The sequence below is a fragment of the Fusarium flagelliforme genome (genome assembly GCF_020744385.1).
Source record: "Fusarium flagelliforme strain FIESC 12 MPI-CAGE-AA-0113 chromosome Unknown B0J16scaffold_8, whole genome shotgun sequence".
NCBI classification, from domain to species: Eukaryota; Fungi; Ascomycota; class Sordariomycetes; order Hypocreales; family Nectriaceae; genus Fusarium; species Fusarium flagelliforme.
The window spans coordinates 2,680,565-2,706,018 of NW_025763510.1; the positions used below are offsets into that span (position 1 = coordinate 2,680,565).

At 46.1% G+C, this 25,454-nt stretch overlaps 11 protein-coding genes and 1 non-coding gene across 12 annotated transcripts; 5 read left to right on the forward strand and 7 right to left on the reverse strand.

The window, feature by feature from the left end:
- Positions 1-264: 264 nt before the first annotated feature.
- Positions 265-1,750, forward strand: B0J16DRAFT_325503 (uncharacterized protein; the record flags this gene model as incomplete). Its single annotated transcript, XM_046125890.1, has 2 exons — positions 265-966; positions 1,016-1,750. The coding sequence occupies 2 exons, from the start codon at positions 265-267 to the stop codon at positions 1,748-1,750; spliced, it is 1,437 nt and encodes a 478-aa protein (XP_045978364.1).
- Positions 1,751-1,775: 25 nt separating this feature from the next.
- B0J16DRAFT_351241 (uncharacterized protein) lies at positions 1,776-3,986 on the reverse strand. The gene is made up of 2 exons (XM_046129162.1): positions 3,170-3,986; positions 1,776-3,119 (listed from the first exon to the last, which is right to left on the reverse strand). Exons 1-2 carry the CDS (start codon positions 3,828-3,830, stop codon positions 1,873-1,875), a joined length of 1,908 nt encoding a protein of 635 aa, XP_045978365.1. The 5' UTR covers positions 3,831-3,986; the 3' UTR covers positions 1,776-1,872.
- A 1,129-nt stretch (positions 3,987-5,115) lies between these two features.
- Positions 5,116-5,189, reverse strand: B0J16DRAFT_t320. Its single transcript has one exon. It is a non-coding gene; the product is annotated as a tRNA-Val (tRNA).
- A 1,368-nt stretch (positions 5,190-6,557) lies between these two features.
- Positions 6,558-7,383, forward strand: B0J16DRAFT_419244 (Isochorismatase-like protein; the record flags this gene model as incomplete). The annotated part of the gene is made up of 3 exons (XM_046133814.1): positions 6,558-6,656; positions 6,705-6,852; positions 6,899-7,383. The coding sequence occupies 3 exons, from the start codon at positions 6,558-6,560 to the stop codon at positions 7,381-7,383; spliced, it is 732 nt and encodes a 243-aa protein (XP_045978366.1).
- A 1,124-nt stretch (positions 7,384-8,507) lies between these two features.
- B0J16DRAFT_406446 (uncharacterized protein) lies at positions 8,508-9,211 on the forward strand (the record flags this gene model as incomplete). Its single annotated transcript, XM_046132967.1, has 3 exons — positions 8,508-8,640; positions 8,693-8,770; positions 8,823-9,211. 3 exons carry the CDS (start codon positions 8,508-8,510, stop codon positions 9,209-9,211), a joined length of 600 nt encoding a protein of 199 aa, XP_045978367.1.
- Positions 9,212-9,649: 438 nt separating this feature from the next.
- On the forward strand, positions 9,650-10,803 carry B0J16DRAFT_351244 (uncharacterized protein). The gene has a single exon (XM_046129163.1). It carries the CDS (start codon positions 9,677-9,679, stop codon positions 10,715-10,717), a length of 1,041 nt encoding a protein of 346 aa, XP_045978368.1. The 5' UTR covers positions 9,650-9,676; the 3' UTR covers positions 10,718-10,803.
- Positions 10,804-10,825: 22 nt separating this feature from the next.
- On the reverse strand, positions 10,826-12,582 carry B0J16DRAFT_351245 (fungal-specific transcription factor domain-containing protein). Its single transcript, XM_046129164.1, has one exon. It carries the CDS (start codon positions 12,361-12,363, stop codon positions 10,957-10,959), a length of 1,407 nt encoding a protein of 468 aa, XP_045978369.1. The 5' UTR covers positions 12,364-12,582; the 3' UTR covers positions 10,826-10,956.
- A 2,177-nt stretch (positions 12,583-14,759) lies between these two features.
- On the reverse strand, positions 14,760-15,643 carry B0J16DRAFT_351247 (prokaryotic phospholipase A2-domain-containing protein). Its single transcript, XM_046129165.1, has 2 exons — positions 15,284-15,643; positions 14,760-15,234 (listed from the first exon to the last, which is right to left on the reverse strand). The coding sequence occupies exons 1-2, from the start codon at positions 15,613-15,615 to the stop codon at positions 15,021-15,023; spliced, it is 546 nt and encodes a 181-aa protein (XP_045978370.1). The 5' UTR covers positions 15,616-15,643; the 3' UTR covers positions 14,760-15,020.
- A 29-nt stretch (positions 15,644-15,672) lies between these two features.
- Positions 15,673-17,240, reverse strand: B0J16DRAFT_351249 (phosphatidylethanolamine-binding protein). The gene is made up of 2 exons (XM_046129166.1): positions 16,869-17,240; positions 15,673-16,821 (listed from the first exon to the last, which is right to left on the reverse strand). Exons 1-2 carry the CDS (start codon positions 16,976-16,978, stop codon positions 15,798-15,800), a joined length of 1,134 nt encoding a protein of 377 aa, XP_045978371.1. The 5' UTR covers positions 16,979-17,240; the 3' UTR covers positions 15,673-15,797.
- Positions 17,241-17,331: 91 nt separating this feature from the next.
- On the reverse strand, positions 17,332-18,675 carry B0J16DRAFT_294554 (pectin lyase fold/virulence factor; the record flags this gene model as incomplete). The annotated part of the gene is made up of 4 exons (XM_046124391.1): positions 17,997-18,675; positions 17,849-17,946; positions 17,639-17,800; positions 17,332-17,589 (listed from the first exon to the last, which is right to left on the reverse strand). The coding sequence occupies exons 1-4, from the start codon at positions 18,397-18,399 to the stop codon at positions 17,332-17,334; spliced, it is 921 nt and encodes a 306-aa protein (XP_045978372.1). The 5' UTR covers positions 18,400-18,675.
- A 1,421-nt stretch (positions 18,676-20,096) lies between these two features.
- Positions 20,097-21,181, forward strand: B0J16DRAFT_275544 (pectin lyase fold/virulence factor; the record flags this gene model as incomplete). The annotated part of the gene is made up of 3 exons (XM_046123712.1): positions 20,097-20,400; positions 20,456-20,700; positions 20,756-21,181. 3 exons carry the CDS (start codon positions 20,097-20,099, stop codon positions 21,179-21,181), a joined length of 975 nt encoding a protein of 324 aa, XP_045978373.1.
- A 155-nt stretch (positions 21,182-21,336) lies between these two features.
- B0J16DRAFT_389916 (uncharacterized protein) lies at positions 21,337-24,626 on the reverse strand (the record flags this gene model as incomplete). Its single annotated transcript, XM_046131842.1, has 3 exons — positions 21,337-21,440; positions 21,493-21,909; positions 21,959-24,626. 3 exons carry the CDS (start codon positions 24,624-24,626, stop codon positions 21,337-21,339), a joined length of 3,189 nt encoding a protein of 1,062 aa, XP_045978374.1.
- Positions 24,627-25,454: the final 828 nt, after the last annotated feature.

The following is a 25,454-nucleotide window of genomic DNA, read 5'->3' on the forward strand; positions in this document are numbered from 1 at the left end:
CCTTGGTTAAGGGTGCCATAAAGATTAGGACAGTCTACTCACATGTTTAGTGTTTAGATATCTTCAAGGGATTCTATCAATATGCTTCTTTATCCTAGTTATTTTTCGGACCGCCTGGCAGCTCCGTACGTAGATATGTTTGCGTTTCATGAGTACGTACACTACGCTGCCTTCGTGTCATCTTACGTTTACCCCGCTCAGGCACCAGGGACAATTCTCAATTCTAGCCCTAACATTTTCACCACCACTTTGACTCAAATCACCATGGCCACGACAATTGGGTTAGAGGCGAACCAGTCTCATTTTTCGATTTTATCGCTCCCCCAGGAAATTCTCTCGTCTATCCTAGACCTGGTCACCAACGCAGAGGGGTACCCTGGCGATGATTTCAAGGACCGACTTGAGAGAACAGTACGGCTATCAGAAACCTGCAAACAATTTAGAGACACATTAACACCCAAATTATATTCCGAACTCCACCTGGTTCCCAATGTTGTGGATGAACATAACCAAGTGGTTCTCATGGACCTGAACGACAGAGGGAGAACTTCAACATCTCTTCTTCACACGACATTGAAAAATAACCCTCAATTGGGCACGCATTGTAAAACCCTCGAGGTATGGTTTGATCAAACCAAGGCATTATGTGTACCGTTGAAAGAATTCATCCTTTCGGAGGCGACGTTCGATTTCATCAGTTTGCTCGGTAACACAACGTATCTGTCGATAGATGGGTTTCAACCGACGCCTTGTGACACCCATAGCGACTCTGTGTTCAAGTTCGTCTGCACGGCACTCAAAAGACTTCCAAAACTCAAGACACTCCGTCTTCTAGGGCGGGATGTGTCGCTACCCTTCATAGTTGATGTTATGTGCTATATCACCAGATACAGTACAAACCTGTCCGTACTCGAGTTTGGCAAAATTGGAACTAAAGGCAGTAGTTCATGTTTGCAGGCTTTAAAGGTAAGAATAAATGAATGAATTGTGGAATTGTATTGACAGTTCGATGCAGGAACTCGAGGGTACTGGACCTATAACCAGTTTGACCATGGACGAGTTCAGCCATACTCCCGAAGCTCTTGACGCAATTGTGAGATGGCCGAGAAACCTTGAGAAGCTCTCGATCTTTCCCAGTGTAGTTTTCGATTCTTATTACGTTACCCAGCCCCTCTTTACTAGATGGGACTTCGCAACTGTTCAACCTATCTTGGAAGCCCAGATGGACAGCTTGCGCGAGCTAGGTATTCTAGCCCTATATCGTGACCTCGATCGGATGGTTGGAGACATTGAGAATCTGGATTTGACGGGCTTTGCCAAGTTAAAAGTCCTTACTCTTCCTTCATTCCAGACTGGATATGACACGCGCCACATTCCTCGCATCCTTGCTCCAAACCTTCGCATTTTCAATTGGCTGGGCCCTTTCTACAACAGTACCGAGCAGTGGGTGATTCCTGAGGAGTGGGTGATGCCCGAGGATGGGGTGAGTCCCGACGAGTGGGGAATTCCCGCGGACTGGGTTTATTCCGACAAGAGAATTGAGAACTTTGGTCAGAAACAAGAGGATTGGGTGCGTGCAATGGTGGACTTTGCTTCGAAAAGGCAACGGGCACTGAGAGAGATCTACATCGCCTTTAAGGATCAAGAACGGGGACGTGGTGAAGGCCAACCGGGCCTTGTTTATCCTTGTGGACGCTTGGAAAAAGTTGTGCGATACTCAGACGAGCTTGGAATAAAAATTCGCTATTGAGAGAGTATTGTTTTACCCTTCGACTCCATTGCATTAGATTCAAGAGATGAGTGTGGGGTCAACAATGTTATTTAAACGCAAACTCATATAAAGCTATTCAATTCAAACGCAACCAATCTCTCCTAGATATCATTATAAGTATACAGCCCCTCTTCCAGTCCCTTAATCTGCAGCGCCAACAACTTAGAATAATACCGACACATAGCCAAATTACCACCATGGAACCAGAAACCAGGGAGCCCACTCTTTTGCCAAATGGTCCTCATCTCACCCTCCTCATTAAATCCCCAAACATCATTCACCTTATCCGCAACAGCATCACCAAACATGGTCCTCGACTGAGTTCTCATATTCTGATATCCCGTCGCGAACACAATCTCATCAGCTTCCAGCTCAGAACCGTCTGCGAAGCGAAGACCGTTGGGAAGAACAGTCTCGATTTCTTGGCCGTGCTTCACCTTGATTTTGCCATCGGCGATGAGTTGTGAGGCGCCGACGTCGATGTAGTAACCTCCGCCACGCTGGAAGTATTTCATGAGAAGACCGGCACCGTCGGGACCGCGGTCGACTTTGAAGCCGGCCTTGTCGAGTCCTTCGAGGATGGCCTTGTCGCATTCTGCTTGTTTGTTGGTTGTTTCGACGGCTAGAGCTTTGAAGACGGGGATGGGAAGACCGTGAATCAATAAATCGGCGTCGTCGACGGGAGGACCGTCTTCGCAGTAGACGCCCTTGAGACCGATATCGGTGATGGCCTTGGAGGATACGACGTGGGTGCTGGAGCGCTGGACCATGGTGACGTGATATCCCTTCTCGAGGAAATCTTGAGCGATGTCGTGACCTGAGTTGCAGGATCCTACAACGATAGCCTTCTTACCCTGGCTATTCTCCTTCGCACCAGAGAATTCAGAAGAGTGACAAAGACGATCACCCTTGAAATCAGAAATACCCTTCATATCAGGCATGTTCTTCTTTCCAGAATGACCAGTAGCCTGAATAATATGACGAGGATGGAAAGTCCTCTTCTCCTTCGTCCCATCATCCTTGGTCCTCTCCACAGTAACAGTCCAAGTCTTGGAAGCTTCATCCCACTTGGTATCGATGAGAGAAGTCTTCATCCAGATGTTGAGTTCAAGAAGTGTAGCATACGCCTCGAAGAACTGGGCTAGCTTGTCCTTGGGTGTGAAGATGGGCCACTGGGGTGGGAATTGCATGTAGGGCATGTGGTCGTACCAGACTGGGTCGTGGAGAACGAGTTGGTGGTATCGCTTGCGCCAGTTGTCGCCGACACGGTCGTTTTGGTCGATTGCTAGGGCTTCGACGCCGAGCATTTTGAGACGGGCGGCGGCTGTTAGACCAGCTTGGCCAGCGCCTGTGAGTGTTAGCGATTGAACCCAAAAGTAGACAGATATTTTGACTTACCGACGATGAGAACGGCTGGATCATCCTTGGTAAACTCAGCAGCCTCAGCTCTTCGCTGAGCCCAGTTCTTCCGTCCAGGCATACCGCCATGTTCGACACCTCTAGGTCGATGCTCATTGACAGTCTCTTCATGACCTTTGATATCCTGAATGCGTGTGTAAAAGGTGAAAATCTTCCACTGTCCATCAACCTCCACCAATCTTGCCAAACCCAGACCCTTCGCGATAACAGTATCAACCTCAAAGAAGAATTGGATACCTTGCACATCACCCTTGCCATCAATAGGAAGAACCTGCGGCTTTCGCACAGGTGCACTGGTGTCAAGACCAATCTTGCTCAGCCGAAAGCCGTCTTTTGATCCAGCACAAGTCTTGAGGAATGATAAAATGTTATCAGGACCTTGAACTGTGCGGAAAGACCAGGTCAATGCGAGATGATCGCGCCAGTAACCATCGTTAGTGAAGAGTTGGGATAGAGCGGGGTAATCTTTGCTCCGAAGCGCCTTGTTGAAAGCGTTAACGACGCTGGTGGCGATTTCGAGCGGGTCTGTCGGAGCCTTTGATGAAGCAGAGGGGAATTTAGCGGGTATGATGTTGGTTGAGCCAGGAACTGCCCAAGCTCGAGAAGAGCGGGGGATAGACTGAGGAATAATGTCGCCCATTGTGAAGTTTGTAGTTGAGAGAGAATGATGAAGGATAGAGTTTGATGCCCAAGTGAGGGGAAGATGGGACCTTAAGTATGCAGCAACCTGTGAAACATACAGTAGAGTTTGATGATATTATTGAACCGTTGGCTCCCTTGTTTCCCCACGTTTGAGGATCCTCCCCCGCTCGGCACTAAACTGTCTTGACTGTTAGCAATTCACCCCGCACTTCAGTTGGTTCAATGACTGCGGTTCCGAGATGTTGATGTGGGTCTGTCACCTTGCGGAGACGGGTCCGGAGGGAATCTGCGGAGGCGGTTGCGAGCTCTGGGGAAGGGCTGAATGGGCTTTTTGTCGGGGAAAAGGATATTTGGAGATCTTGGTGGGTTTTTGATATTTGTTAAAGGGTCAATGGAGAGTTCACTCGGGGTTGGGTTGACGGAAGCTGATCGTGATGGATGCTGTGATAGGATGAAATACGCACTGTTTCACAGGTTACGTGTCCCACTCGGTTTGAGGCCAGACAGGTGAATCAATTCAATTACAATCACATGCTTTTTATTATCGCATTCGACCTCGCACTGCTTCCCTCATAATAGACATCAGCGGTATTACCTTGACGTGAGGTTGAGTCAAGGCTCTGCTTACACCAAGGCTCGGCAGTCAGCATGCTGCCAATCATGGCCGAATCGGCAGATCTGACTCGACAAGAAAGATGACACTAGTTCGGGAGATTTTCTTCTGTCAGATCTTAGTTCGATTCCAATTTTGCACTTGAGGAGTAATTGATTGAGGGTCTAGGGGGTCGGAAAAAACAGCGGAAGGGTATGGGTGGTTAATCAGCGAATTTTGGTGTAAGCCATTCCGCTGTTTTTTTCGACCCCGAGGAGGGTATAGGTTAAGGACCAGCATTTAGAAATAAGCGAGTAATTGGCAAGGTGCGAACAATGGGATAGCAATCATGCAAATTGGGACCGTCATAAAATGTCAGTCGTATGTCGAAACGGGACTCTCGACGTGGTTAAGCTAATAATATATGGATGAACAGAAATATTAATTGGTTCGGTTTGAATTTCGTCTAATTGATCGCTCACGTAGGGTCTCGGCAGTTAATGGGTCAGTGGTATGTAAAAGAATCTAGTGCAATCATCCCTATCATCCAGTACTGAACTGTACGCCTTGAAAACTAGAGGTTCAAAGAAAAAAAAAAAAAAAAAAAAAAGAAGAAAAAAAAAAGAACTCAAATGGATGGCAGGATGTGTAAATAATGACGACATGACAATTCTCTCGAGGACAAAAAATGAGGTTCTGCCCGGGCTCGAACCGGGGACCTTCTCGGTGTTAACGAGATGTCATGACCAACTAGACCACAGTACCAAGCTGTTTTTGTTAGTAATCATCCGTTCAGATTGGATCATGTAGGAATGCCTACGGATCGAAGAAAAGAACGAAGCCATAAAGACCGAACCATCTTTTGCTGTTTGAACCATATGTCAATATCTGGACATCAATTAAGGTTGCACGGAATATCTAACACATCCAGCCACCAACCAAATCCCACCGGGTTGGAGCGACATGGTTGGAAAGCCTAACATAGCGTTTGCCCTGGATGACTTGAATCTTGTCATGCTCTGAGATTTGGATATGCGGCCGATCATTGCCAGATCTCAAAGTGCACAATGCAGCATCTCACAAGCAAGACCGTCTCTCTGGTGCCCCTCACTTTCCTTGTCATTGTATCGTGCAGCGTTACACCGCGACACTGATAGCGAAGCAATTGGATCCTTTCACCACTGGTAACATTGCCGAGCCAATATTATGCAAGCATGCGTCAGTGAAAAGTAATGCAGCAGATAAAGACAGGACGATAAAGTCCGCCAATACCCATCTTCATATCCTTGCAACCGCAGGGTTCCAAAGCCGCTGTCGGGATTGAGACCCGCCATGACAAAGAACCAGGAACCACTTTAATCTCCGGCTTCAGATGCATGTCGCGACATATCACTCCAAGGATCAATAAGATCTTATCACTGATTTGAATGGTAATAATACCCCGAATAATAACTTCAATCCCGACGTCGGTAATACGTTCTGTAGCATCAAAACTGGACCCATGCTGAGAAAGCGGCTTACCAACCTTACACAAAGCGGGGAGACCTCGCTCTAGAGGGTATAGCCGCATGATGACAAACCGTTACAAGCGCATGACAATACGCTATCGCAGACGGCCCGCAGCGTATGCATATTCGTATCGTTTACTGTGGCTGCAGTGGCTTTACATGAAGGTATATTGGATTCTGAGGTAGGTCCAAGTCGCCAGGGTGAGACGAATTGGCCGCTGGAAGTCTAAGAGATGGAATAACTTAATCATCTTAGTCAGGCTTGGACTGGGGAATTGGCTACTTTATTTGGTCTCCTCAAGTCTTAGAGGACAATGCTTCTGTTACCCACCTGCAAGTGTAGCTGTCTGTGGTGGAATTGTTTAGGTTCGGCCGCTTCAGGTTCGGCCGCCCAGTCGGATTTCGTGTTCGACTCTGCATTTTACCCTGCATTTTGTCTTTGAAATCAGCAAGGGAAAGTTCAGATGGAAAAATGCAGAATTTGAGGCTTGCATGAGAGAGCTCTGCAGGAAAGACTGGGTATATATAGTCGTGCTACAACCCAGATTTGAAAGTTACTCGACAGCCTCGAACAGCAATTGCAACAGATTCAATACTCCCAAGCCAATCTCTCAACTTCTTCACCATGAAGTTCACCTCTATCTTCACCGCGGGCTTGCTGTCTGCTTCTGCTCTTGCCAAGCAGGCCCCTTACAAGTATGAGCGTCTCGACAAGGACGATGCTGTTAGTTATCCCCGACCACTTCCCGTCTCAATATACTGACATTTGCAGCTTCTTCTCGTGGTTGATATCCAGGAAGGCCTCTACCAGTACACCAGAGATTGGGATCCTACTCTTTATCACCATCAGTCTCTGGCCCATGCTGCTATCGGCAAGGCTTTCGACTTGCCTGTCATCCTGACCACCTCTGCTGATCAAGGTAAATCCCTAACGCAATACTTTAAAGGCATATACTGACTCTCCAGGTCCCAACGGCCCCCTCACTCGCGAAATCCGCACAATGTACCCCAAGGCTCCCCTAATCCAACGTCAAGGCCAAGTCAACGCCTGGGACAGCGAAGAGTTCCGCGACGCCGTCAAGGCAACCAACAAGTCGCAAATCATCCTTGCTGGTATCGTGACCGACGTCTGCACCACCTTCCTCGCCCTTTCCCTCCGCGAGGCAGGCTACTCCGTCTGGGCCAACATCGAAGCTTCAGGAACTACCAGTGCTCTCATCCGCGATGTTTCCAACGATCGCATGCGCGATGCTGGCGTGCAGGTTGTTAGTCTTTTCGCCATCATCTGTGAGCTTATGAGGGATTGGAGGAACACCCCTGGTAGTGTGGAGATCTACCCTTGGTTGGGACAGTACATGCCTCTTGCTGGGTATGTTGCTAGGGGCCATGCTGCGGCCATTTCGAATGGAACTATTCAGCCTGGTGAAGAGAGCTTGACTACTTATCCTTAGGAAGTCAACGTTGGATAGTCGGTAGAGCTATTCTCTGACTGCAGTGTGGATCTGCAAAGTATTATGGGTAGTCCGACTTACGACGGATGGACTATCGCTTGGAAATTATGTGGGCTCGCTTGCATTACATAGACTTATCTTTCTTCCTAGTCACTCGTTGACTTTCAATTTACAATAGACTGAATTAAAATCAGACCAAACCAGCATATGAGACTCTTGTCATGTAGTGTGAATCTTCTTTTGGCAGCCTCAGCCAGCCAGCTATCACTTTGAGGGCATAGGACAGACAAAGGGTTTCAGATGACTGGTATCTCAGAAAATAGCTGATCCGCTCTACATCAGCCACATACCTGTCTCGGAACAGAACTCACAGGTCGCTTCAGCCTTTTTGGAGGGGTGGAATGCTGGGTAGAAATTAACGCACAGACACAACAGGGTATCGCAGCCGCTTTGGTATGAGGACTTTACTGTCAACACAGATGGTGAACTGTTATATTTTCCCCACCTTCCTTATCCAAGATGCAGAATCTCTACTAAGGGCCTCGCCTCGGTTGATAAGCTCCATTTCCTGTTCTAAATGCACGTCTCAAAAAATTGAATGTTCAATGATATTTGGCAAAGCCCTATCTGTGCCTGTTCAATGCTCCGCGGCCTGGGTTCTAGAGCTGAAATTACGGCCAGGGTGTCTTTGTGGCTGGCTGCATTCAATTTGTCTTTGCTTTCCCCTCATTGAAGCTTGTAACCTTTCCAGTTCCGGGGCTATCCCCAGGGTTCTAACCGTGGAGGCGTTGGCGCTTAACTTTGAATAGGCCCTGCGTCTAGATCGGGCTATTGGCGTATCAAGCTGAAGGCATTCCTGAAGGTCTAGACGCTTCCATTGTCTCAACTCCCCGCTCGTGGAAGTTGATGATATTCCATTGGTCTCTTCATTAAAGTGGCTTCACCGCAGCTGAGAATGCTACGTGTAGTCTGCGAGCTCAGAATGCCAATGAGGTCTTAACGACGTATAAATAGGTGTGTTACTCCCAAACATTGTCTTCACTTCAATACCTGCCGAGCAAGAAATTCACAAGGAAACTTTGAGTCACATTTCAGTTCTGCATCTGTTTCCGACTTAGGCCAAAATGAGCAGCAAGGAGATTCACATCGAGTTCACTAACGAACACGTCGCCCGATACAACGGCGAAGGCTTCAAACTCTTTTTCGCCGTCGGTGTGGGAGGAAACCCCACTTTCAATGTGGTTGCTCAAACCTACGGTAAGTACGTTGCTATAAGATTGGTACCGCTGTCCAACTGATATTGCAACAGATATCGCTCCCCGCCTCATCATTTCATGGCATGATGAATTCAAGATTGCGGCGACTAGGCCCGAGTTCCATGATGGAGGTACGGTCTGATCCTTACGTGCTTTTAGCTTTCTAACAAGCAACCTCCGCAGGTAGAATCGAATATGCCACCGACCCGGCGAGCATCAAGTTTGATCAAGTCTACACCCTCCCTTCGGATTGGTTCAGGGGCAAAGTCACAGATGAAAAGCTTCCCAAGAAATCATTCAAGATGGTAAACGACACTGACCGTGAAGCCGCTGCTGTGGTTTTCAAGCGCATCGATGGCGAATATCTGCCTATCTACGTCAGTCACCCGCCGATCGACCCCCAGGGAAATGAGCTCTTGACCCCCAGCGAGACGGTTGCCCTCTGGTTCCAGCCCTGGGGCGAAAGTGGATCAATGGTGTCAGTCAACAAGAGAGACATTTCCACCTTTGATCTTTCGCATCAGTATGAGCTTAAGGTGAAGTTTAATGGCTCAAAGTTTACTGTCGTCTAGTGGTCCTAAGGGACAATGTTGTTGCCGTCTAACTCGTTCATTGCAACTTGAGGATAGGGTACAGTAGCCTTGGTAGATAGAAAGAGGAAAGTGAAAGCTTATCGTCAAAACCCAAACGTCCTTTTGAGTTTGACTGATTATCGAATAATAAGCTTAGCAAGCCACAAAGTTCGGAATCCAAAAGCACCGGCGGCACAGTCACACATCAATTGGACATTGCCGATCGGTTTGAACTGGGATACGAGCATTTTAAGCATAACTGGCCATTTTAAGCCACCCTCTCGGGAGCCAGAACGTGGATTGGCTGGTGAGACCTCAACTCAATTTAGCCAAGACAACATCACTCCATGATCTGATCAAACACGTTACCACCGTCTCATGCTGCTGTATAAATCACTGTCACAAACTTCTTGAAATTCGCAAGTAAAGCTGTAAGATGAAAGAATTCGTCAAGATTCACTCGTTATGGCTTCAAATAGCACGCTTCCGGCAACAATGCGCGCCGCTCAATGGCGCACCATAGAATCCGGCATCGGCAAGAGCCTCTCCCTGATCCCCGACGCGAAGCTTCCCAGTAACGCCAAGTCCCTCCCCAAAGGCCAGAGTCTGGTGAGGGTCGCGTACGCATCGATCAATCACCTAGACTATAAAGTCGCCGAGATGCCATTCTCCAGCATACTTTTTACAAAACCCGTCACGCCAGGCCTAGACTACTCCGGCATAATAGTCTCCACGACACTAGGTGACTTTAAAGCTGGTCAACAGGTCTTTGGAAGAACCGAGCTACCGACTGGTGGGACTTTGGCAGATTATGTCATCGTGGGTGAGAAAGGTATTGCTGCGGTGCCTGATGGCGTGTCGATGAGGGACGCGGCTTGTATTGGAATCTGTGGAACTTCGATTGTTCAATCTCTCGTGCCATTTGTTGAACGTGGGGATAGGGTGTTTATCAATGGTGGTAGTGGTGGCGTTGGTGTGTTTGCCATCCAAGTCGCCAAGACCTTGGGAGCTCACGTCACGGTCACTTGTTCAGCTTCCAACGCCAACTTCTGCCGCTCTCTTGGTGCAGACGAGATTATTGATTACAAATCTGAAGACGTACTAGAAGGTTTAAAGAACAGGGAAGAGGCTTTTGATCTAGTTTACGACACGATCTTCAGCGACGCCAATCTCTACTGGCAGTCCCATCATTATCTCAAACCAGAGGGAAGATACGTCTGCGTTGGCTTCCCACCCACCTTTCACTTTTTCAAGACTTTGATGAGTATCAAACTTCTACCTGGTTGGTTGGGTGGTGGCAAGCGACCGTTCAAATTCCACTCGGTCGTGGCGAACAGGAAGGACTTTGGGCATGTTGCTGGTTGGATACGGGATGGAAAGGTCAAGGTCGTGATTGAGGAAGAGTTTGGGTTGGAGGATGCTGGGAGGGCTTATGGGAGATTGAAGGAGGGCAGGACGAGAGGGAAGTTGGTGATTCGTGTGGGAGGAGACATTGATGAAGGATAAGAAATTGTTTATTTCATAAGTGCAAAGACAATAGGTGCTTAGCTACCATTTGTAGACTATGTGGAGGATATGAACCTATAGGGGAGCGATGATTGAAATTGGAATATCTTTACAATTACTCGTTCAATATGATTCTAACATTCTATATAACAATGATCCTTGTTATTGCCAGAAGGATACCATTATCCTTCAACGCCCCCTGTAACCAAAACACCAATCATTAACTAATATACAAATTCCTACAACACAAGTGCCTGACCATTCAAATTAGTAAACATCTCGTTCCACGTCATCTCCTCGTCCTCTCCCACCCTCTTCCAAATATCCTCCAAAACCGCAATAACCGAATTCACACTCGCAAACCGAATCTCATCATAAATAAACCCAGCTAGCGCCCGTACCGATTTCTGCTGTTTCACACATTGCGAATGTGCCCCAGCGATACAAATCGGGAGAACAGCGCAATTGAGGATCTTGGACGGCTTTTGAATGCTGAAGATACAGTCTAGACAAGATTGTGTGTGTTGTTGGACGAGAGGATGGTTGGCAGGGAGACCGCAGACTGCACGGTAGAGATATATGAGTGCGGCGTGTTGGAAGATCCGGACGAGGCTGAATGCTTGGGCTGATTCGGTGTCGCATTCTATGGGCGGGTGGTCGACTGGTGATGCTCGTGGTGAAGACAGATCTTCAACGGCGAGGGAGGCGTATGTGGGACGTAAGGCAGCCTCAAAGATTCGGATGCGGTCGATGGAGAACTCTTCGACCATGCGCGTTGTTGACTGGATGTAAAATGCCATGGCGGATATTTCTTGGAATACTGTTGATAGAGAGCAGTATCCTTGAGTGTCTCGTCCCCACCAAACCGGTCCTCGATCAACTACTTCCCAGATTGTTGGTGGAAAAGACGGTGCTTGGCCCGTAAGCATAGCTCTCGTAAGATCCGTCGTCGCGAATTCGGAAAGCATCATATGCAAAGGATCCTGTCCCGAGGCCAAAACCGCCGTCATTCCACCCAATTGGTTGATAATAGCCAAAACACCATCTCTGTGACTCGATGTCGACGCCGAAGTCTGCGCACACTCCAGAAATCCATCATGGAAGTACAGTAGAAGCACTGCAAAAAGCAGCGTCTGCAAGGGCCCATCTTCTTTCGAACAACACCCATCAACCTCCTCTCTCAACGCAGCCAAACATTCCGCCCGCTTGACGTTCAGAATACTCCGACTATTCCTCCCATCCTGTAACCACCGATGCGAATCCGCAAGAACACACGTCGCAAGCAGCACAACACGATGCTGCAGCGCAATCATCGTCGGTGGCGCACAAGGTTTTGACGAGGTGGTAAGTAAAGGCCAGAACCGACCATGAAAGTAGTCCAGAGACCGTTTTTCGTATACTGCTAGTGAAGCGGCGAGTTGCTCATCGTGGGTGGTGATTTGATAGATAGCCGGTACTGTAACAGCAGGTCTCGTGCTCCATCGGATTAGGCGTTGGTTGTAGTCACATGCCGCTCCAACTTTGGCGCAGCGTGAGCATGTCGGTTTTGCAAGATCGCATTTGATACGACGTTTTTTGCAGGGCCAACAAGAGCCTTCTACAACGCGCACGCGAGTTTTGGGCATCTTTGTGAGTTGTGATGACATTGTTGAGGGGTAAAAGGTAGAATATGTCAGGACTAGGTTGTCGTTATCTTAGCAGCATCCTAGAGACGATCTGAGGTAAGAGAGTCCACTTTTAAACAACCGGCAGTAGAGCAGAGCCCCCTTTTCCCAGCAGTTTGGCACGAAGGAAAGAAAAGCGGCAAGACGGTCAAAGGGTTTGCTTTTTCTCTTAACTTATTGGAAGACAGGGCGCGGGGGAAGGTCCAGCCTTGAAGTTCCCCTCCGCAATTTTCGCCCCACTGACAAATGGGCAATCTAGTTGCCGGATTGAGGTTAGTGTTTGATATCATGACTCGTCAGTATTGGTCGGTTGGAATGACCCGGGTTTAGACCGGGCGAGTCATCTGTCAGAACTGAAGAGCTAGGCGATTAGTTAGGACCCCGTACAGCAAGGAGATAGAAATAATGATTGCGTGATGCTAGGACACATGGTTTGAGCTCAACAGAAGTGGATCTTGAATGCCGTGGTGGGTTTCATCTGATGTCTCGATTTTCGGGCGGTCGGTATCCGACTCGCGGAGCAAAGAGAAATGACGATGCCAAGTGCTGCTACAGTCAATGGTTCAGATTGAAGTTGTTCACGCTTTCTGGGGCGGAGCTAAAGGCAGACTACTAGATTAGTTCACCACCACCCCACACACCCCTAGACCCCGAACACTTTTTTCACTAAAATTACCCTTTTTTAAAAAAAGATTAAAAATACTAAAAAAAATCCTATAACTTAGATTTTTATAAGTTAAGCTATTTATAGTTTAAATATTAAATAAAGTATTAAATATTATACTTTTAACTATTATATAGTATTTAATTAGCTTATTTATCTTAAGGGTTTAAAATAACTATAGATTCTAACTTATATATTTACTTTTAAGTATATTAAAGAGTAGTTAAAATTATATAGTATTTTTTTACTTAATTATTAGCTTTTAAAGTATATAGAAAAGCTTTAGTATTTTAAGTTATATAGTATATAATATATAATATTAATATTTTATATTTATAAGTAATTTTTATTTATTAAAATTAAAATTAAAATACTTATAAAAGTATTTTAATATATTCTTTATTATTTTCTATAATTACTTAATATAATATATATATAGATTTAAATATTTAAGTATTAAGCTAAATTACTTATATAATATAGTTTTAAAGTTCTTTCTTATATTATTTTCTTAAGGGTTTATTTAAAGTAATTTTATTATTTATATATAGTATTTATTATAAGAATTTAAATTTAACTAAATAATATAGCTTATAAGGTATAAATATATATAAGCTTTACTTTATATATATTTTTATAAATATTTTAAAAGTAAGTATTTAAATACTTTTTATTACTATTAACTTTTAAAGTATATATAGTTATAATATTATATAAATATAAAGTTTATTTAATATATTCTTATAAGTAAGTATAATATATTTATATAAATAATATTTTAAATTTTAACTTATTTATATTTATTTAACTATATAAAATTTAAAGAAAATATTTTCTTTAAAAATATATTTTATAACTTTAATATTTTATTATTATAGTTTTATAAGATATATATAAGGTTTAAGGCTTTTATTTACTATAATAGCTCTTAAATACTATAGAAAAAAATCTTATTAATTAATATTATTTTTAAAAGTATTTTAAAATTAATTTTATAAATACTATATAGAATTTTATTTTACTATAACTTTAATACTATATAGCTTTAATAATATAAAGTATATAATATTAAGAAACTATTAAGTATATAATATAGGCTTTAATAAGTAAAGTAGTAATTTTTATTATTTTTTAGCTATTTTATTACTATTTAAAAAGCTTACTTTAAAATTGCTATTTCTATAGGTTAAAGTGTGCGGGGTCTAGGGGTGTGTGGAGTGGTGGTGAACTAGTCTAGATTTTAGGCTCTCTCTCAGCCCTGCCCTTACCTCGCGTATTCCTCACCAAGGTCAAAGCGAAGAGATTTCTGGGGTAAAAGTGCATGGACCAAGCTTGGGAACGGCGATTGACAGGTCGTAGCTTCAACATCGTAATCAAGCCATACATAGGACACTGCTTGTTGTTTCTCGGTGAGGTGATTGTCCAAGAGCCGGATATTGAAGGGCGCATGATACAGTCGATCTCTGTTTAGTAACAGCGGTAAAAGAAGTTCACGACGGTTGCGATAAAAATTGGCGGGGCTGTCTCATTCCTTCAAACCCTGGTCCTTGAAAATGAGGCCTGCTAATGATCACCGCTCAGTTGTGTGTTCAGAGACCCAAGGGTCGCGGGTCATGAACGTCAGCAGCAACAATCCTATCTTCAGAATGCAAGATGGATAGAACTAGGTGGATAAACAATTAAGGAGATGCGTCGTAGAAGAATCCCGATTGGACTCAGTTGAATTCCTTTGCGTCGGCTCTACAAAATTTCAAGTGAGTGTAAGCATCGAATTCTGATGATGATAAAGCATTTAGAGAACCTCCAGTTGTATCTAAGCCTGTCGCCAATCCGTCACATGTATCTTCACTGCGAGTATAACGCTGTCAAATTGCAGATAGCTTCCATCAAGTCATCAATTTTCATCAGCCGAGTATGTATCCAACATAACTATATACATTTAACAAGAAGACAACACATCCCTCGCATTCTCACTTTAATCGAGACGAGGCAGCTCACCCTTCTTCTGAGCCTCCTCAACAAGGTGATTGTAAATCTCAACCTTCTCCTCATACTCCTTGACAAGATCCTCATCTCTCTTTCCAGGAGTAGCATCATCACCACCAAACGCCCTCACAGCAGCATAGTAAACATCCGCAAGACCCTTACACACACCAGCAGCGCTTGAAGATTGACATTGGAAGTACAAACTACCATCATCAGTAATTTATCATCAATTCATCCACTTGGACTACTTACTCGGTCTTGAAGTTGCTGTCAATCTTCGCCTTGGCACTAACAGTAAATCGAGTCTGCTTGCGATAGTTCTGGTATCCAAAGTCGTGGCGATTGCAAGCTGGGACGAAGGGAAAGCCGAATGGATTATCGGGGGACGAAGAGCAGCCGTCAGAGGTCCAGTCTAGAGTGGGAGGGTCGCGAGCGTTACGACGGGCTGTGAATTGGGGGAGGGTGATGCTGAAGAGGAGTTGGTCTGTTACTGTGTTTGCGCTCTGGCGCTTGGAGACTGAGACATCATCGCCGGTTGGGAGAGCGAGGACTGCTGGGAGGAGGGCGAGGATGGTGAACTTCATTTTGAGAGATGAGCTGAGGAACTGGTTTGTTGTTGAATACCAAATTTGAAGGCATATTGAGAGACTATTTATATGTTTTTAGAGCCATAGTACATAAAACAATCTACATCTTTCAATCAATGCGATAAAATCGATCGTCGCCAATACTCCCGCCAAGGTCTCTCCTCGCATCGTCCACCTTCCTAACAAGGCAATGATCTCTGCCCAAAACACGATTTCAATGTCACGCGCCAACGTTCAATCAATTGATTTGCTGCACATCGGTAGTACCTTTTCTTTAATTGCCGACCTGCTTGATTAAGCTCACGGGAGACATGGATGTGATCTTGTTCGTGGTAGCTTTCTGGGCTGGTATTGGATAGCTTGGAGTTTCGGAGCTGACCAGTGAATGCGGGGTGTCGCTCGGTTTCTAAAATAGGAATCTTGTCCGGAGCGAGTGGAATTGGACAAATGACATTTCGAGTGACATTATTTTCTTGGCTGAGAATCAGGGAATTCGTAAAAGTATGTTTGAGCTTCCTTTTTGATACTCGTACTGAGACATGTGATATTACTGTTCTTCGTTCTCTGCATAGATGAAATTTGCAGCTATACATGTCAGCCTCAGTCAATTCAACACAAGAGTAAAACGTACCAACAGGAGCAAGACCATTCTCATGAGCCCATTCCCGAACTCCATGTACAGGCTGCTCTGAACCCCAATGTTTCCTCTCTCCAGGCTTGCTCAAATGAAGTTTCTCGGTCGTTCCGTTCGCTGCGACAAACGCGAGAAAGACATATCGATGCTTGCCAGTCTTTGGTGGCGGAGCAGGAGCTTTATACTTGACAAGATCCTTGAGATGGTTCTTAGACTTCTTAGACTTCTTATGCTTCTTATGCTTTTTTGATGAACTCTTGGCTGTTTTTGACGAGGTCTTAGCTGTTCCTACCGCAATCCAGTGGCAGAACTCTGACCATTTGGGATCATCTCTAGACGGCGCGTCGGGGTCTGTGAGGACGATGACATACGTCATTTTCTTCTTGAGAAGTGTTTCGAGAGTTGGGTCTGATTTGACGTGGTCAAGATGAATTTTGGGTGCTTTCTTGAGATGGTCTGGATTGAGGGTATTGCCGAGATCTGCGGAGTCATGTTTCCATGATGCGCTGAGTGCGAGAGCGGGAGGAAAGTCATCGATAACGGTTGGGATGACCTGGGCCTCTAGAAGTCTAAAAAAGTCAGTCTTTGAGCGCTTAGAGGAAACAGGGGATTTTACTTATCGCGGATATCATCGAGGGAATTTCCGTCGGAGCCTAGCATCTGTTGCTCTCTACCAGTGACGCTGCCAAGCTGCGCGGCAAGGAGGAAAGCGCTTTTCCACAACATGATGAAAATGATAACAGGGAAAGCTGGAATTAGTTTGGCAAGAGGCAATTGATAATGAGACACTCAACATCAATTGACTTGAAGACGGGAGATCTGATGTTTATATTCCCCGCAAATATCGAAACGCGTCATGATGTCACACATACCTGCCTCTGACGTGGGTGGAAAGTTTGACTTGATAGAGATAGGAACCTCTGAACCCAATCGCGTCTATCATCTACTAATGAAGCATAAAGAATAGTCAGGAATTACTCGTTAATAGCTAAAATATATACAGTAGAATTATGCGTAAAACGCGTCTGATATAAAACTCCCCAAACAGCACAAAACTCAGCCCAGCCCTCTCATGGAACTTAGTTGAAACCTTCAGGCCAAAACTCCTCAAGCCACTCATAAGGGTCCTCGGGCTCATAAGCCAACTTCACCTCACCCTTGAACTTGGTGATATTATCCCTCGTCTCATTATACAAAGCATACTTCTCATCAGGTCCATTGCCGATATAGTACGGAACGGTCTGGACATTGTTTCCGATCTCCTTGTCGCAGATGCTAGTGACGTTGTCGATTTGAGCGTCCTTCAGTCGGAACTCGTCACCGAAGTTGGGGTTGATCTGAGACTTGTTAGTATGAGTGGCAGGTGTGGATTTGTGGTGGACTTACGATTCCCATTCGTAGACCGTCTCTTGCAACGACGTTTTGGATGGTTGCGTTGCGCTTGGCTTGGTTGAGGCAGTTGCCACAGGATTGGTAGAATGTTCCGAAGCCTTCGGCGTAGAAGCCTGTGATGTTGTACTTGCCGCCGAGAGAGTTATCTTGGAAGATCTGAGAGGAATTAGTGATGATGCTTCCGATGAGATAGAAAGGGCTCACCTTGTCGGTGGCACTTTTAGCTCCACCACCAATGACTCTCAATTGAGTGTTGAGACCCTTGGATGTAAGAGCATCTTCACAAACATCCTCCCACCAAACTGCAAGAGTCAGTAAGTCTCACTTGTATGGATATCAGAGGTTGGCTCACCATTCTCAACCCAAGCATCACCCAAAGCATGAATCCCCTCAGCCTGATGCTTTCCGATAATAACATTCCTAATAGTCGCACCAGGCATGAGATTAAAAACAGTATCAGCATCCGTGCCCTCTGCCTGCTCATTACAACTTCCCTCCGGTCGTTCATAGCGCTTCATCTTGCCGTCAAACACCTCACCCGGCATGATATACTTTGCATTTTTGAAGACGACTGTTTCTTTGGCGACGGGGAACTTGGTGATGGGGAAGGGGAAGCGTGGTGGTGGTCTTTGGCTGAGATCGCCTTGGGTTGCGTCTGTGTCTCCTTGGGCGCCGTCGCCGGTTTTGGATTGGCGGGGGGAGATGACGGCGGAGTGGGCGAGGGGGAGGACTGTGAGGAGGATTGAGGCCTTCATGGTGAATGAGTTGTTTGTTTGGGGGATTGGACTGGAGAAAGATTGTTGTATGCAGTAATGATGAGGGCAGACTTTATGATATTTATATATGTCTAGCTATTCCCAACAGTTTGGTATATAGCTTCATCTATTGCAGCCAGATTCTCGATTGTAGGTAGTGACATGCTACCAACTGTAAGTTCATTGATCTGCAAGGGTCCAGTGGTCTGGAAATCCCACGGCATTGAAGGGCAGCATCCCGCGATTCCAATTCTAGAGTACCAGCCTTCTAGTGACATATCGGAGGAAATATGTCCATGAATCATAATGAAGCAGCACTGTCGGATAATCCTTTGCAGCTCTTGGCATCTCGTGTCCACGATGTAAAATCCGGGGTCGCTTCGTTAAGCTTGTTCTCGATGCTGAAGAAGAGAAGCTTTGTGGGGGAGCTTGAAAGGTGGGGTACTCTTCCACTCAAGTGTCTAAGAATCTGATAGGTGGAAGTGAGTCTCGTCCGTCGGCAAAGTGTTTTCCCGCCAATCACGGTCGTTTTCTGTTCCCCAGACTCATCGGCATTAAGCTCACCGATAAAGTCTTCAATGCGGCTGGTATAAGCTTGGATGATCATGAACAGAGTTTGCTAATCCCTTCATGGCAGCATTTCATTGAGGTACTGTGGGGTAGTTCGTCTTCTGACATGGGATACTTGGGGGCACTGTGCAGCTCATGTCTTGCCCCCAATTGTGAGACAAGAAACTTAGTTACTAGTAAGACTCAAACGTAGGATTGCATATTTTCAACCAAGAATTATTGAAAAATAGACTCGCCAAATGACATAAGAAATGCCATTGCTCAGTTCAGTTTTCTCATCAATCCTACGGGTAAATAAAGTGACTCTGGAGGTGGTTAATGGGGGCGGTTTATCAGTGCTATAGGGTGAGTTTCGACGTAACCCCCAAACATTGCAAATATTGTAATCCCAGAAAGGAAGCTCGGGAATTATTAGTGTAACTCTGGTTCCTTTCTGAGAAAACGAATACTCATGCCCCCATTACTCGCGGACACTCTGCACCCATGGTGCTTAAAATGCGAGATAATCATATCTCTTGACCTGTATAATCGTAATAAGGATGGGTACATTCAGAAACAAAATCTTGGGAGGTATAATAGAACAAAGCGACCCATGATTGATGTCAGTAAAGTCCGGGAACCTATCAGTTATGGGAACCTAAACCATTCAGTGACAATGCCGTTCGTTACCCCAGATTGAGCTATTGTGTCATTAGAAATGGATGCCGAGGTGCATACGGTAGTGACAGACGATCGTCCGTAGCCAAGAAATTATCCACCAACCGCTGCAGCGTACCCATGTCAACTCCACCAATAGCAGAACGTCATAGTATAATTGTCCTCCTCAAGGTAACATCCATCATCGTCGGGTCGCAACTTCATTGTTTCACGACACTTCAATATCCGTTTAATGTCCCAATGACAATGAGACAATGTAGCCAGAATAGGTAATTCAATTCTGTTCTCCGGATTCCGGTGCTCAATGTAGAAAAACTGATGTAGTATCGTAATTGAGTACGAGTGTTGAGATGTTGAGAGGTTGAGATGAACATCTATAAAATGAAGCAAAGCGACGTTGAATTTAGTCCTGTCCTTTCAGTAAATCACAGCACTTTCTTCTCAACTTTTATTGCAACTCGACCTTGACCATGAAGTTCAGCTCAATCCTCACCACCGTCTTCGCCACTCTGGCAACCAGCTCACCCCTCGAAACCCGCGATGCCCTCCTCAAGCGTCAAGCCGCAGAGGCCTGCACCGTAGGCTACTGTACTCAAAACGGCGGAACTACCGGCGGAGTCAAGGGTCAAACCGTCACCGTCACCACCCTCGCTGCTCTCCAAGAAGCAGCCAAGCGCGATGGACCTCTTACCATCATTGTCAACGGCAAGTTGACCGGTAGTGATAGAATCCGACCTACCTCTGACAAGACCATCATCGGTGCTTCTGGTAGCTGTAAGTCAAATCCCTATAATCCTTATTGGAGAATGTGAGATCTGATATGGTGTAGCGCTTACCGGTATCGGCTTCTACGTTCGTCGCCAGAAGAATGTTATTCTTCGAAACCTCAAGATCGCCAAGGTTGATGCTTCCAACGGCGATGCTATTGGTATCGATGAGTCCACCAATGTCTGGGTTGACCACTGTGATCTATCCGGTGACTTGAGCCTTGGAAAGGATGATCTTGATGGTCTTCTTGATATTTCCCACGGTGCTGATTGGATTACTGTTTCCAACACTTACTTCCATGACCACGTAAGTGAACCCCCAATCCAACCGAGAATTTCACTGATTAACATACCTGTAATAGTGGAAGGGCTCTCTGATTGGCCACTCAGACAGCAACGCCTCCGAAGACAAGGGCAAACTTCATATCACCTACGCTAACAACTACTGGAAGAACATTAGCAGTCGTCAACCCCTCATTCGCTTCGCGACAGTCCACATTGTGAACAACTACTGGGACAAGATTCTTCTATCCGGTGTCAACACTCGCATGGGCGCTCAGGTTCTTGTTCAAAGCTCTGCCTTCGCCAACTCTGTCGAGCGTGCTATCTTCTTTGCTGACTCCAAGGAGACTGGCTATGCTGTTGCCGATGACGTCGACCTTGGTGGTTCTGTTAACTCTGCGCCCAAGGGTACGCTTACTGCTGCTAGCTTGCCTTACAAGGTTACGCTTTTGGGAAGTAAGAATGTTGCTTCTGTTATTCCTGGTACTGCTGGCCAGAAGCTGTAAGATACGAGAGTTCATGAAGACGGTGGATTGGAAGTGGGAAGAGTTAACTTGTGATTTTGTATAGTCTTTAAGTAAAGGATTGTCAAGCTTATTACCTATTTAAGTTTAAACTAGAGTATAGGACTATATTGTAAATAAGTATAAGACAAGTAACTTTAACCTGAGCATGGCGTATCAAGGCGCCACCCATAGTATGAGTACCACCAACCAGCATCCATCTCCACCAAGTTCAACGCTTTAACAGTGATCTTTTGGGTACCTAAGCAGGTGTCAGCATTGCTTCAGAAGAAATATTAAATGTAGTTACGTACCTTGTTTAACACGGAATGTTCCAAAGAAGCCTCCATGGGTGATAGAGACGTAGGGTGCATTACCACCGGTTCCAGGCCTAAGGTTAGAGCCAAAGATGTGGCGCGGATCGAACTTGTCCTCGCCCTTGAGAGTCAACGGCCCATGTGTCCTTCCAAGCTCCTGTCCGTCAGCATAGATGGAAAACTGTTCGCAAGTGTGCCACGTATCGGCAATCGAGAAAAGAACGTCGGAAGTCTTGGTGTATCGCCCAACAGGGATATCCTTGGTGATACCCTCTCTGAATGGTGGGTGGTTGATCTGTTGCCAGTCCTTGATCTGGCTTCCGACGCAGGGAGTAAACTCTGAGCAAGCTCCATAGAATGTGTACTTGCTAGAAGAGCCCTGGCCGACGACTTCTACGTCCTTGTCCAGGGTGCCTGTCAAACGATTAGTTTAATACCGTAGTTAAGTAGCAGAGATACTTACCGGCAGGGATAAAGAAGTTGCCTCCTCCACAGTCAGCAAGCTTCTGGCCCTTCATGTACACTTCCAGGTTACCAGAAGACGGAACCAGCCAGGTATCAAACGGATACCAATACTGAGTATTGTTGGCGCGCTTCATGTTATCATTCTTCTTGTTGGGATGGTCCAGTGTCGCTCGTCCATTTTTCATGTAGACATCCCCATACTGAACTTTGAGCCACTTGCAACCTGGACCATGCAGACCGCACTCTGGCTTCTCTGGCTGTGTGTTATCAGGTTTCTTGCCTTGGTCCTCATCCTGGCCTTGCTCTGGCTTCGCAGTCTCTGGCTTCTCAGTCTCTGGCTGCTCTGTAACTGGCTTCTCAGTCTCTGGCTGCTCTGTAACTGGCTTCTCAGTCTCTGGCTGCTCTGTAACTGGCTTCTCAGTCTCTGGCTGCTCTGTAACTGGCTTCTCAGTCTCTGGCTGCTCTGTAACTGGTGGCTTGTATGGGTCTGGCTGTGGTGAGAGTCCTGGGCGGCCAACAGCAGGGCATGTGTGGAAGGTATAACACTCCTCGGTCCTGCCGATGACACATCGCTTGCCATCAAATATAGTACCTTCACCGCACTTTGGTGGCACGGTAGAGATGCAAAGATCACTGTTGGGAACAAGCCCTGGTGGACAACGGGGCGCATCAACAGATACACACTTGTCGCCCTTTCGAACTGTTTCGGAAGGACACTTGGGAGGTCTGATTGAGATACAAACACCGTCTCGGAGAACCATTCCGTCTTCGCAACTGGGCTTTTGAATAGAGTCGCAAGTCTCGGTGCCAGGATTATATATCATACCCTCATTGCATTCAGGGTTCAGCTCTGAGGTGCACTTGGTTCCATTCCAGTTTGTTCCAGCCGCACAGCGAGGAGAGCTCGTGGAAACACACCTAGTTCCATCAAAGACCAGACCATCGCTGCACTGAGGATCAGTGTTATCGACACAAGATACTCCATCAAAGAACCTCCCAGAGTCACAAGTAGGCTGTTCCTTCGATACACAGGTAGATCCATCAAAGTGCATGTTATTTGGGCAAGTCGGGATGCCATGCTCAGAAACGCAAGTGACACCATTGAATACAAAGCCAGAGATGCAAGTAGGACGATTGACAGATATGCAAGTAGCTCCATTAAAAGAACTTCCAGTCGGGCATTCAGGGCTCGCAGTAGAGGTGCAGTCGTTATTGTGGTGATTGGTACCAGGTTCGCAGATGGGACGATCGGGATACTTGCAGTACCTACCGATAAGAATAGATCCAGTAGGACACGTAGGGCGCGTATCTGATTGGCAGTAATTACCAATTAAGGTATAGCTAGGACCGCACTTGGGAGGCCTGCTGTAGATACACTTACTACCACTGAGAACACTTCCGGTAGGGCATGTGGCACGCTCCTGAAGAACACACTTCTCACCATTGAAGATGGCACCGTCACGACAGTGAGGGCTGCTAGAGGTGATGCATCGTCCATTGGTGTATTGACCAACTTCGCATTCAGGCACAGATTGCGTGACACAAGTCTCTCCGTTGAAGCGCCCACCAGTAGGGCATGTAGGTTCTTCTTTGGATCTGACCCAACAGCGTCCGTTCTCGAAGTAGGTTCCAGTTGGGCATCCACTCTCTTCGCGACAACTCTTGAAACAGACCTTGCCATCAAACTGAAGACCATCGGGGCAGCAGGCTGGGTTTCTGCTGATTTTATCGATGACGGCATAAGTACCAAAGGGACAAGTGGCCTTGGTTTCAGAAACACAAACTCTTCCGTCAAGGGTAAAGCCTTCAGGGCAAGAAGGCTTGGCTTCGCAGACCCTTCCGTTGAAGAAGCCAGGCTCACAAGACGGAAGCGTAACAGATACACAAGCGGTACCGTCGAAATTAGCACTAGGAGGGCACGTGGGCTTGGAAGTATAAGTGCACACTCCATTGACAATGTAATAGTCAGAGGGGCAGGATGGCGGGTCTATTCCAATGCAAATACTGTTGGAAAGCTTTGTGCCAGTAGGGCAGGAAGGTGGGTTTGAATCAACACAAATACCGTTTTCGTACTTGTAGGGCGAAGGGCAGCGAGGCTTAGTGCTAGAAGTGCAAACACCGTTCTTGAGAGTGAAACCAGGTGGGCATCTCGCGTTGCTAAGGGAAGTACAGCTACCGTCTCGGAAGACAAATCCAGAGTCACAGATAGGTGCAACTATGGACTCGCAAGCCTCGCCGTTAAATTGACTGCCGTCAGGACAGGTAGGTATACCACCGACACAATTGCGGCCGTTGTAGGTCAGATTGTCAGGGCATTTGGGTCCCGTGATGCTGATGCAAGTGTTTCCCTCGAGACGGGTACCCTCAGGACACACAGAAGAGTGAGGGAAGACACAGCCAGTGCCGTCATTGACAGTTCCAATGGGACAACAGCGGCTGTTGCCGGCAGAATCTTGAGCAGGGATGATATGGCTCAAGTCGATAGTGCGGGACGAACGACTACTCTGATTGGCAAGCTGACCAGCACTACTGTTGACGTTACTTCGTACAGAAGGTGCCACAGACCCAGGTTGTTGAACCACGAGGCGAGCATCGAGTGGAATTTGGGTTGCTGTACCACTCAGCGTTAAGCCAGAGAGTACGAGGACCGTCTTCCAGGAAGACATGGTATCGTGCTAAAGGATAAAATGAGATAGTTAAGTAAGATGAAGTGAGATAGTAAAGTATCATTAATTGATGGGGAGATGATTTCAAACTTGGAGTGCAAAGGATGTGCTCTTTTATAGAGGTATACCAAGCTACAGTTTACTCAATTATCACTATAGGATCTCGATCACCTTGATTGTCAGCGTTCTTATGTCCCGTGTCTCAGTCGCGCCCTTGATGCGGCGATGTCTTTGTGGGCTAACCAGGTAACAACCATGGAATGCTCTCCCTGTTCGGGTATCAGGCTTCCGAAACCAGAAATTGTTGTTGTATAGTGTCCATGCTTAGCCCATGTCCCGAGAGAGGCTTTTTTGCTTTGTTTTCATGTTCAACATTGGCTGGCTTTTTTTTACAACTATCCCTATCGAGCAGAGATCATCTCTTGGCTGAACTCTCAGGATCTGGGTTAGGAAGTATTGCAATAGTAAGTCTGATCTTGCATGAAAGTTTCTTACTGATGTAAAGTTTATCCAGAGTGATATTTTCATGAGCTCAAACGAAAGATCTACTGGTCAATTTCATGATGCTGCTGTCGAGTTTCCTGATGTCATTGGGTCTAACAAGGTTTCAGTCACTCTGCAGGCAAAGTGACTGCTTAATCATCAGACAGTATCCCTGCAGTGCAGAGCTCTTTTAGTAGAACACATTCCGTTATTGACAAGCCCCTTTTTACTAGAGCGCTCAGTATCTACATAGTCTAGTGGATTTACGCAGTGTTTATAGCATGTAGTCCGTGTAGTCTAGGGAGGAAGAGGACACTAAACTCTAGATCTGCCATTTTAGTATGT

What these genes read in the sequence shown, in the direction of transcription:
- B0J16DRAFT_351241 (XM_046129162.1), bottom strand. Translation starts at nt 3,830, where the DNA reads ATGGGCGACATTATTCCTCAGTCTATCCCCCGCTCTTCTCGAGCTTGG. An exon ending in TCCAGCCGTTCTCATCGTCG is followed by an intron (nt 3,120 to 3,169) that starts GTAAGTCAAAAT and finishes TAACACTCACAG; the next exon opens with GCGCTGGCCAAGCTGGTCTA.
- B0J16DRAFT_351244 (XM_046129163.1), top strand. Translation starts at nt 9,677, where the DNA reads ATGGCTTCAAATAGCACGCTTCCGGCAACAATGCGCGCCGCTCAATGG.
- B0J16DRAFT_351245 (XM_046129164.1), bottom strand. Translation starts at nt 12,363, where the DNA reads ATGTCATCACAACTCACAAAGATGCCCAAAACTCGCGTGCGCGTTGTA.
- B0J16DRAFT_351247 (XM_046129165.1), bottom strand. Translation starts at nt 15,615, where the DNA reads ATGAAGTTCACCATCCTCGCCCTCCTCCCAGCAGTCCTCGCTCTCCCA. An exon ending in GACAGCAACTTCAAGACCGA is followed by an intron (nt 15,235 to 15,283) that starts GTAAGTAGTCCA and finishes TGATGATGGTAG; the next exon opens with TTTGTACTTCCAATGTCAAT.
- B0J16DRAFT_351249 (XM_046129166.1), bottom strand. Translation starts at nt 16,978, where the DNA reads ATGTTGTGGAAAAGCGCTTTCCTCCTTGCCGCGCAGCTTGGCAGCGTC. An exon ending in CTCGATGATATCCGCGATAA is followed by an intron (nt 16,822 to 16,868) that starts GTAAAATCCCCT and finishes TGACTTTTTTAG; the next exon opens with ACTTCTAGAGGCCCAGGTCA.